Below are 11,190 nucleotides of genomic sequence, written 5' to 3'. Positions count from 1 at the left end.
CCCCCCTCCCCTCAGCCTCTCCCCGGGCTGCGGCGGCCACCAGCGCTGCCAGCGCGCCCAGCCGACTGCCGCAAACCCGGGCGCGGGGGGAAGAGGGTCAGCTCCGCGAGGGCGCGGGGAGGCGGCCCGGGGAAGGGGAGGGGACTGGGGAGGCGAGGAGGCGGAGGGAGCAGAGGGGCGAGGTGCGGAGGAGGGACCGGCGGGGAGGGGAGGGGAAGCGAAGGGAGGGGTGGGGACGCCCAGGCGAGGGGGTGGGGAGCCGAGACGAGTAGCGGCGCGGACCGAGGGGGAGGCGGCGGGGGCGAGGCGGGCTCCCGGCGAGCAGGAGGCGGCTGCCGGCCAGGCTGAGTCAGGAAGCGGCGGCCGGACTTGCCTGGGAAGGGGAGAGCGAGAGCCCGCCGGGCTGGGCTGCGGGCCCGCGGAGCCGGGCACCTCTGCGACCTGCAGCGACACAGGAGCCCGGCCGCCCAGCCCGCGCAGCCCGAGCCCTCACCCGCCAGCCGGCCCCTCTGGGATGTCCGGGGAACCCAGGCATCCAGGACGGCGGTAGAGCGAGCCCGAGGATGGGACGGCGCCCGCAGCTCCGGCTCGTCAAGGTAAGAGCGAGATGGTCAGCCTTCGAGCGCAAGCAGCTCTGGGGGCGCGGGGCTCGGTGGGTTGTGGGTGTGATGCGAGGGCTTGGGTGTCACTGAGAAGAACTGTGCCCAGGGGCGGCCGGCGTTTGAGGGGCAGCCCAACTCCCTCTTCCAGGACCTTTGGAGGGGGCGTTGGGCGGTGGGAGGAGAACTCAGGTGCAAAAAGAAATTGTTGTGGCGAAGCTGACGGGCCGTAGGCGTTGCGGGGGGCGGGGGGACGCCCACCCGGGTAACCAGCTCTGTGCGGGGAATCGCTCTAGGCGTTGGGAACCGACCCACCCTTCCTGTGTAGACCAGGGTTCCGGAACGAGAGGCTCTGGAGAGGGGTTTCCCACTCGCCCCAGCACCCTCTCTTCAACTCCCCCACTCTGCACGCCCCCCCCCCCCCCGCCCTGTCCCTGGGAGCTCTTTCCTGCCCCTGCAAGTCCAGGGAGATAAATGCCCCCCGCGCCGGAGAGCCCTGGATCGCAATCTCCGGGGAGCAGACCGTGCATCCGGCGGTAGTTACCGTTCCGCCGCCGCCGCCGGCCCGCCCGCCGGAGCACCACGCTTGCTCTTCCAGCCTTTGCACGCGCGAGTCCCCGCGCCTGCTCCCTCCTGCCCGAGCTCTGGCGACGCGATTCCGGCGCCCTGAGTTTAGGAAAGTCGCCAGACCGCACGTCCAGCGTCTGTCCGCTGAAGTTCGGGGGCGGCCGGGGCTGCCGGCGGGCCCAGGGAAAGGCTACGGGGTCGACAGCTCGGCCCGCCGCTCGTGCCAGCCGCTACTTCCCCATGATAAGCGATTCCCAAAGCGGTTCCGCTTACGAGGTGTAGGCTCGGAGCAGCAGCCAGAGCGAGGGGTAGGTGGGCCTCGGCGCTGCCGCGGGGGAGTCCAGCGCGGCCCTCGCCTGAGGATCCAGACCCCGCTGGGTCAGTGTGGACGGCCTGTGGAAAAACAGACACCAGCTTGACTGGATTCGGTGCATTTAAGAATTGAATGGATTTGGTAGAGGGGCGCGGATTGACTGAATTTCATTTTTTCCTATCAGTTATTAAACCAGCTGAATGTATATCAGCATACAAAGTGGTTTGAGGTAAACCATCAAGATTTTAAAATGCAACTGCTGCCAGGTCATCAGTTGACACGTTACCAGTTACTAAGGCTTTCTCCATCCTCTTCCTCCCTCTCTAGAGTATTTATAAGTTGATTTTTAAAAATGCCTGGGGATTGGTCTAATTGAACCCATATCCTGGCCCTACCCATTAACTGAGGACTGGGGATGAACCCAGAGATTATTTTCTGGGTGATCAAGGAGACCAAGGAAGGGAGGGAGGAATAAAAACATCTAGAGAGGTTGAATAGATGGCATTGAATGGTAAAATTTTCCAAAAGGCTAGTGTATACTGAAACTTGGCCTAAATCTGCAAATCAATTAGACCCAATTCAACCTTTTAAAATAATTCAAAAGATTGAACTTTTTTGTTTTTGAGTGTACATGGTAATTGGTAAATGTTCTTTCTCTGACCTTTCTTCGAATCACATGCAAATCTCTGCTTAAAATTATGATGCTTTACTAAAAGAAAAATTTTTTTCTGTTATTGTATGTGTTTTCCCTACTAAGTGGTAAGGTGTGTTTCTTTAAGTCTCGCCTAATGAATTCAGTAGGTGCTCAATAAATACATACCATGGTGAATGAGAGGCAGCTAATGCTGATTTCAATGAAATAATTACCTTTTTCCTTTTATTTATGTAGCATATATAACTTTCTCAGCATCGTTCTACCTGCTTTGCAAATATTAAGTCATTTAGTCCTCATAAGAACCCTGGGAAGTAGGAATTATTATTGAGGCACAGAGAGGCTAAGTACCTGGTTCGAGGTCATACAGCCAGTGAGTGGTGGAGCCAGAATTCAAACCCAGGCACTGTGGCTCTAAGGCTTTTTTTGTTAGCTTTTACCATAAAATATTCTAAGCCGCTTAAATCTCATCCTAGACTTGTACCAGATGAGAGAAAGCATGGGTGGTTTCGTCAGAATGAAAGTCTGAATCTAGGTGGGATTCATCCAAAGTCTGACTGTCCTCCACAAGTATGGGGAAAGGATCCACTCTGGGTCCTTTAGGGTAGGCCTCTCACTGTACTGGTTACAGAGAATTGGGGAAGAGTGTGTGGGTGACTGGGAGATTTTTGTGTGTGTGTGTGTGTGTGTGTGTGTGTGTGAATGAGGGAGAGATGGTATGCGTGTGTGTGTGCCTGTCTGTGTGGACGCCGAGGATACTGGTAAAATGCTGTCTGGGTCACCTGCCCACAAGCCACAGCTCCTCACAGGGAGATACAAGTGTGGCTCACAATGGCAGGTTTGGGTGAGTGTGAGGTGTGGAGGCGGGGGGGGGGGGGCTATGAATGGAGAGTGAGTTCTGCGGAGAGAGCTGGTTTTATTGTTATTGTCATGAAAGCAATCTAGTAGTATTAGACAAAGTTTGAAAACCAGAGGGGGAAATTATTACAATCTCACCCTCCTAAAACAGCTATTGTTATCATTTTGAAAATAATCCCTGCAGGCCTTTTTTCAAGTGCAGGTGTGGACATTGGGAATGCCTTCTCACTTACTGTCACATTGGGAATGCCTTCTCACTTACTGTCACAGACCAAGTCTATCCTATGTTATTCTTGAGCCTCCAGAGGGAGATTGTCAACATCTCTGTTCCCTGTGAGGGGATATTCTTTGCCATGCCTATATCCATGCACGTTTGGGCCATTCCAAATTACTTCTTTGACAAATAATACAGAGCCAGGAGTTCCCATTGTGGCTCAGTAGGTTAAGAACCCTGCTACTATCCATAAGCATTCATGTTTGATCCCTGGTCTCACTCAGTGGGTTAAAGATCCGGCGTTACTGCAAGCTGCATCAGACGTCACAGATGTGGCTTGGATCTGGCGTTGGATCTGGCTGTGGCATAAGCTGGCAACTGCAGCTCTGAAAAAAAATAAAATGAAAAATAAAAATAATAACATGGAGCACAGTTTTTGAAGGGAGCATTGGCAGGAGAGAAAACGAAGGCAAAAAAGTGATGTATATGGCGTGGGGACAACTGGCATGGCCACTGCCCAGGGACAAAGTAAGAGAGGAGGGCTGACAGCCAGGCCAAGTCCTTAGGATTTGATATGTCCAGCCCTGGGGAGGGGCAGGACTTAGGTCCAGACTTAGGTCCATCTGGTTCTTAAGGAGGGCATAGATTTGGCGAAAAGCAAAACACTGACCCGGAGCCGGTGAGGGCAAGCTCAGGTGGAAAATCCATTTCTCACCCTCTCTAACATTTGGCCACTCGAGGACATTAGCATCCAGTGGGGTTCAGCTATGCAGAACGAGTATGGAGGGTCAAAGATGCCCCTTGGCAGCACCCCAAGTGTTCAAGATGCAAACAAGCCCATGGGCCTGGGCCCCGGCCATGATGTGACCTAGAAGGAAGGGGTTAGGCACAGGGCTGCTCATTTTAGCAGCTACTGGGGTGAAAAGACCATCAGCCTAGGAGCTGCTAAAATGATGTCAGTCACAGCAATACCTCTCATTAGCTGTGTGGCTTCAAGTAGGTCACCTTCCCTCTCTGAGCTACAGTTTCTCTGTAAAGAGAGCTATTTGACTAGATTCCCTGTTAGCTTTCATGTCTCTTGTGGAAGATCAGTTTCCAGAAACACTCCTTAGGGCCATAACCTCACATGAGAGGAGTAGGGTGCGACAGATTCAGTTTCTCTGCCCCTTCCCTGCTGCAGAACCTCAATACTTGGACCCAAGTCCCCTCTCTGAGCTTGAGTGTTCCCAGCTATGAAATGGAGGCGATACCTCAGGTTAAAAAGAGTTAATATGTGCAAAGTGCCTGGAACAGCACCAGGTGCAGAGTTTGCTTTCAAAAAAAGTTGCAAGGTGACTGCTCTTCAGAGAAAATGAGATAATGCTTGAAAAAACAACTAGGAAAAGCTCCTGGACTTTCAATATACAGCATTTTTGCCTTTTTCACCCTTCACAGCACTGGGACTAATAATCCATTGCTCGTAGTAAGCATTTCACAAATGTTTGTTGGCTGGCTGGCTGGTGTTATTGCTGCTTCCTTTGGTTTACTAGTGTATGGTCTGAGCGGACCCGTTGCTCTTCCCGTTGAAATGCAGATGTCATGTCAAAACAGACTGAGATGCCAAAAGCACCTGAGCAGAAAAGCCAGCTCTCACACAGAAGAGACTGGAACTTCCCCTTAAGCCCACTATGGTTATCTGAAAAGTGAAAAGAAAGCAACAAACAGCCAATGAAGCACCTCAATGATTTGGAGACCTCTTTAAGGGTGGAGCCTTGGCTGGTCTGAAGGAGAGCAGGTTGGTAGCAGGTGACCTGGGACCTTTCTTGTTTCCTCCTCTGTGAAAAGAGAGGGTGGGGTCATCTCTCCCAGCTCCAACTCTACCTAACCATTCATGGCATCACCAGAAGGGAAGAGCGAGCCCTTTCTGGAGCTAAGGCCAAGTATTAGCTTACAGTTTTATATGCAACGAATGCATTTGTTAATTACAAATGACTCCTGTCTACATAGATCCTCGGGGCTCCTGTCGGCGGAATCCCTTGGAAGTAATATCGTCCAGTCCTTTTTAAATGCTGATCTTCCAACTTGTCCCTCTTGGCCAGCCAGCCTTCACTCCACCCAAGGTGGCAGCCAGCATCTTCTTGTATGGACGGGAACATCAGGTGAAGTCGATGTGGGCTTGAATCCTGACTCTGCTGTAGAGCTATGTTATCAATCTGAACTTCAGTTTCTTCCTCTGTAAAAAACCAAACCAAACCAAAACAAAAAACCAAGGGAGTTACTGTTGTAGCTCAGCAGGTTAAGAACCTGACATAATAATACCTGTGAGGATGTGGGTTTGATCCCTGGCCTCGCTCAGTGGGTTAAAGATTCTGCATTGCCGTGAGATGCAGTGTAGGTCAAAGATGCAGCTCGGATCTGGTGTTTCTGTGGCTGTGTTTGTGGCTGGCAGCTGCAGCTCCGATTGGACCCCTAGCCTGGGAACTTCCATATGCTGCAGGTGCGGCCACGAAAAGAAAAGGAAAGAAAGAAAGAAAGAAGGAAAGAAAGAAAGAAAGAAAGAGAAAGAAAGAAAAAAAAAAGAAAGAAAGAAAGAAAGAGAAAAAGGGAAAGAAAGAAAGAGGAAAGTATTATCTACTTTATGGGATAATCATGCTAACTTCATGAGACGACAAGTGTGAAATTAAGCACAATTACACATTGTCTGGCACACAGTAAGTGCTTAATAAATATTAACTAAGGAGTCATTTAATAAATCTTTCCTGAATTTTACCAATCCAAGGAAGAATAGCAAAACGAGTGATGAGGGTAGGGGAGGTAAAGGAAGGAGTGCTTGGGAATGTAGAGTCTCCTCCTATCCCAGCATCCTTTGCACAGTCCCTGGGGAGAAGGGATGGGGCCACCAGCTGAGCTCAAAGGTCAAAGGACTGAGGTGCCTGCTCTTGGTCCTCTGAGCACCTCTGATGTGTGAAAATATTTGACAGTAAAAGTAGGGCATGTAGGGAGGATAATACAAAATGATTAACTCACTGATGCAAACAATTATTTTGAAAACAACTAGCTGGATTCCATTAAGCAACAGATTATTTACCATTTCTTTTCAGAGTAATGGGTGTTGGCTCCCACAAAATTGAGAAGCCAGAAGGCAGGAGGAAAGAGTGTGAGGGAGGAAGACTTGGGGAGTGTGAATGTGCACCTCCTTTTCTGTGAAATGGGCATGTTGAGATACAGTTCCAGATGGGTCCCAGGTTCAGAGAGCCACGGACTCAAGTGCTTTGGCAAAGGTATTCTTGGACAGTTGTCCCATGAAGCTGTTTCGGGGACAGACAAAGATGTTTGTGAGGGCTCTTTCTGCCCCATAAACACAAGCAAGATCGTAGTCCCACCCCTGGCGCTTCTGGGTCCCAGGGAGCAGCCCCAGTGAGGTGCATAGAGGTGGGGCTTATGGGATGTACACTGGCCCCCCTCCCCCTGTCAATCTGTTCCCAACCTCCAGCCAGTTTGGCTAGGAGCCAGGGTGCCTAGGTCAGAGCCCAGGACAGAAACTGGCCAGACTGGTACAGCTGCTTCTGTGCCTGAAGATCTGAGGAGGTAGAGTTTATTCTAGGCCAGCAGACTACAATCTGGAGCCCACCCAACATTGAGTTTTAAGATGTAGTGGGGCTGCTGTGAGGCACAGTGGGAGACTTAGCTGAACCTTTAAGTGCTGGGAGGTCGGGTCTTTGGGATAACATATTGCTCAGTATCCTGGCAGGTACATGGAGCCGAAGAGCTGGAGGGCAGGCTGCCCACAGTGACAGGCTAGGGTGAGAGATGGCTGCGACATTTCCATTTACAGCAGGGGTGTCTCCCCAGCCTTCTTGGCAAGGTATGTAAAGGGCTATATAGTTTCCATAGGTACCAGCTGCTCCTGGAGCAGCCCCACCACTGTGTGGACAGAGCTGGGTGGGGAAGGGAAGGAAGACCCAGGGACAAAGGACAGGGCTGTGAGGCTGGATAAGGAAGCCAGGTCCAGGAGGGGTCTGGCTACCCCGGGAAAGGGTTGAGTGAAAGCCCTGGGCTATCTAAGGGGCAGAAGGCCCCCTTGCACTGAGGGCCCCGGCCTCACTGTCAGAAGCAAAAGGACCAGCTGCTTGCCTGTAAGCCTGCTCAGGATGGACAGTTTTATTACCATATAAGATTTGGAAATGCAGAGAAACAGACGAGAGAAGCAAAATGTGATGCAGAGATGGAAATCACTGGCTAAAGTTGGTATGAGAGAGAGATCAGGACAGAAAGGTCAGGATGAAAGGAGAGAGGAGGGAGGGAGGGAGGGAGAGGGGGAGACAGAGAGAGGGAAAGAGGTGATAGCAAAAAAAAGAGAGACCTGCACGTCTTTTTCGGCTGTTCTTGCTTTGTACTTTCTCTTTAGAACGTGTGCCTCTGGTACTGAGGCCAGAGATGGGGTTTACCAGAAAGCACCCTCGCCATTTCTAACCCCACCTTCCCTAACCTGCTGCCAGGAGCCTTTCTCAGCCGTCAGGGCCAGGAGAGCAGGGGTGCTCCCATGCCCTCCATCACCCTCCCAGGGCAGGGCTCACCCCACCCAGTTCAGAAAGAACAAAGCCTGTTGCCTTTGTGGTTCTAAGTGGCCCCCAGTGTGCAGTCTATCTCTTTCTTTCCTAGACACACACACACACACACACACACACACACACACACACACACCCTGGGATCCGCAGGGAGTCCTTTGCAGTGTTTATAATAGCATCCCCCCCTCCCGCTACCCCCTTGGAGTCTACTGCACAGTCAAAGCAGTGAGACAGGTGTGCGGCACCCACCCCCTCAGGCTGGGGCTGGAGGACGGACTCCTAGAGGAGCAGCTGGACCCCCAGGGACTGTAGGGTCAGCAGTAGGGGAGGATGGCATGCTGGACAGCCTCCGTGCCCACACCCCTGGCCATACATGCCTGGCTGGGAGGCCAACAGGCTGGTCCTTGGAGGGAGGCCTGTGTCTTGGCCTTGGTCTGAGCCCCTGCCTTTCCCCATCCTCCTGTCCTTTCCCTCCAGCTTCTCTGGCCAGATATACCATTCGCGGAGCTGCTTCTGTGCCAGCGCCCACACACATGACCCCACTGAGTCCTTGTGTCCCATTCTACAGGTGAAAGAGCCAGAATCTCCCTGCATCTCTCCATCTTCTCTTCTGGCGCTCCCCAGACCTCCTTCCCTTGCTCATGTGCATCTAACCTGAGCCCTTGTCCCACTATAGATTCTGAACTCTGCCTGGGCCAGGATTCTCTTAAAAATAAAAGCAAAAACAAAAGACCGTGTCCCTAGCACCAAGCCCAGTACTCCAAGCACAGTAGGTGAACAATAGATGCTGACTTCCATGGAAGGCATCTCCCTGCTCCCGCTCCCTGCCGAACATTTATCTGTGCACGTGGAGGTGCTATGGCGACAGGAGATATGGAAATGACAAGCTAGACAGATAGATTCCCCTGGCTCTGCATGTGGATTTATGACTCAATGGCTTATCGAGTGCTACGCTATTGGCGCTGCTTACTAACATTGAGCGATGCCAGTTCTGCCCTGTGTTACATTCTGGTCCCCAGAGCACTGGGGGCGTTTGTCCACGTGGAAAAGCAAGGACAGCATTTTGTTTCATGAAGGGTTCTGGGCAGGGCTGTTGGAAGACATTGCCAGAGGGAGGTCTGGGGCTGGACAGAGGTGCAAGACCCTTCTCAGAACCTCGGGTCTTCAGAGAGCCCAAGTAGGGGCTGGGGAGGAGGCTTGGTGGCACCTTGGAACTCCCTCCTCCACTGTCCTGGTTCTGCTGGTTACGAGGCAGGAATGACTAGGTAAGGCAGAAGTGGGCAGAGGGCACCACTGGAAAGGAGTAGACCCATTCTTGGCTCCCTCCATGGGATCCTGTCTCTCAATCCATATCCCTACCTTCTAGATCCCTATGGGTGGGTGGGGGGGGCAGCCTTTGTGTCTTTCCAGATTGCTGGGCTCTAGTGACATCCACCCCCGACCCCCCACCCCCGCCATGAACACTGCTGCCAGGCTGTGAAGCTCTAGGCCCATGCAGTGCACCCCGGAGAAGCAGCACATCCTGAAGGAGGAACACAGTCCCTGAAGCTGAGGGGGCAGGAGGCCTGAATTGGAGCCAGCTCTGCCGCTTCCTGGCTGGGTGACCTTGGGCAAGTCACACAACCTCTCTGGGCTTGGTCCTCCTCTGGACCATGATGGAGAGTAAAGGGGGAAATAGCTGTGTGGGAAGGGACCTGTCCGAAATACCGAAGCTCAGTGAGTGGGACCTACTGCTTTCCCTGCCGAGTTCCTCCCTCAGCCTCTCCCTCCACCTTTATTTTTCCCTTTGACCCTGCCAGTACTCAAGTCCCTCCTCTATCACAGGCTGTCCTGTAGTTGAAGGGGGGCTTCTCAAACCAGCTGCGGGAAGGACTCCGTGCCTAGATCTTTCCAATCCACGGCATGTGGTCCCTTACACGTGGTGACCGTGCAGCCCACACCACATGACAGCATCTGAATTGGTCTAGACCCTGCTCCACATGATGAATCTATTGACACTGTGTGGGTGTCATGGCGAAGACAGCTTCACGTCAACATTTCCAAATGCTTATGCTCAGTCAGAAAGTCAGCAGCCCTGCACCGGTCCCCACCACCCTTTCAGCAGCGCTGATCTGAAGCCCTCCTTTGGGGCTTTAGAGTCAGGGCCCAGAATCCCTGGTTCACTTTGCAAGGGAGTCTGACTGCTGGCCTTCCCCCCGAGCGCCTCCGGCTGTGAGGCGTGTTGCCAACCTGGGCTGAATGAAGCACGAGGGGTGGAAACCCTGGGTTTATTCAGTGTCTTTCCACCAGACAGGTTCTGGATGGGCCCCTTCCCCCTCCGCATTCTCACTCATCACCCTGCACCTTTTCACCGAGGTCGGGGGAAGACTCACGACATTCAGTGGTCACTGTGCTCTGGAGACACAGGAAGCCCTTTCTCTGTGGTGGTGGGCCCACCCCAAAGCTCACAGGACTCAGTGCCATGCTGATTCCAGCCCTTGTCCCTGGGCTCACCCAAGATAAGGGAGCGCCATCCTGGAGGGTCTGGCCCTGCCTCCTGCCTCCAAGGAGCTGTCAGCAGGGCAGGCTGCCCAGCCCAGCTCACCAGCTCTGGTACAAGGCTGTGTGTCTGCCCTGCTGCTGCTGCTTGCTCCCCAGCCATGGCTACACCTGCAGGTGCCCACCTTCCTGCCTCATCTGCATCTCCTGTGCACACCCGCCAGGACGAGGCCTGATGAGAAGGCAGCACCGTGAAGGCAGTGAGGGGAAGGACCTCCCATCTCCCCAGCCAGCCAGCAGGGGTCATTCCCGCCAAACTCCTGACTTCGGGCCAAGGCTCAGAGGTGGAGAAAGGACTGGTCCCAGGCCACAGAGTGAGATCAGGGCCTCTTCTTGTCCTGCAGGCTCCTCTTTCCTCTATTCTTTCCAGGGTTCTCTTCCCATCACCCTCTTCCTTCCTCACTCCCAGCTTCCACGATGGGCCGGCATGAGTGTTTTCAGAGCAGGCTGAAGAGCAGAGCCCTTCAGCCCAGGGCTTCCCCTGCTCAGCACTGCTGACATTTGGGGCCAGGTAATTCCGTGTTGTGAGGCTGCCCTTGCATCTCAGGATGCTGAGTAGCATCCCCAGCCTCCAGCCGCAAAATGCCGGTAGCACCTCCCAGAACAACCAAAAATGACTCCAGAGTTGCCTCATGTCCCCAGGGGGCAAAATTGTCCCCAGCTGATTACTACTGGACTAGTTCAGTTACCCTCAATTCTGGTGACACTTTAGAATCACTTGGAGAACGTTAAAAAATAGAGTGACTCCCAAGTTTCCCCTCAGGCTGACTGAACCCGGATCACTGAGGTGAAGCCTGAGAAACAGAATTTTCTATTTCGTGATTTCGTGATGCCATGCACTGTCTGAAACTTCTGATTTTGTCTAATTCACTTTTTTTTTTTTTTTTTGGCCGAACCCTCAG

General features: G+C 53.0%; 1 protein-coding gene across 1 annotated transcript in view; it reads left to right on the top strand.

Moving 5' to 3' along the window:
- Nucleotides 1-352: 352 nt before the first annotated feature.
- Nucleotides 353-11,190, top strand: part of CRHR1 (corticotropin releasing hormone receptor 1) — a 54,055-nt gene continuing 43,217 nt past the window's right edge. Inside the window, exon 1 of the mRNA XM_047757391.1 lies at nucleotides 353-596. Coding sequence (XP_047613347.1) covers nucleotides 564-596 — 33 coding nt within the window. The 5' untranslated portion in view covers nucleotides 353-563. The remainder of the gene's footprint in view (nucleotides 597-11,190) is intronic.

This window comes from Phacochoerus africanus, chromosome 14 (genome assembly GCF_016906955.1).
Source record: "Phacochoerus africanus isolate WHEZ1 chromosome 14, ROS_Pafr_v1, whole genome shotgun sequence".
NCBI classification, from domain to species: domain Eukaryota; kingdom Metazoa; phylum Chordata; class Mammalia; order Artiodactyla; family Suidae; genus Phacochoerus; species Phacochoerus africanus.
The sequence above is the reverse complement of the archived record's forward strand: the minus strand, read 5'-3'. Positions and strand labels throughout refer to the sequence as shown.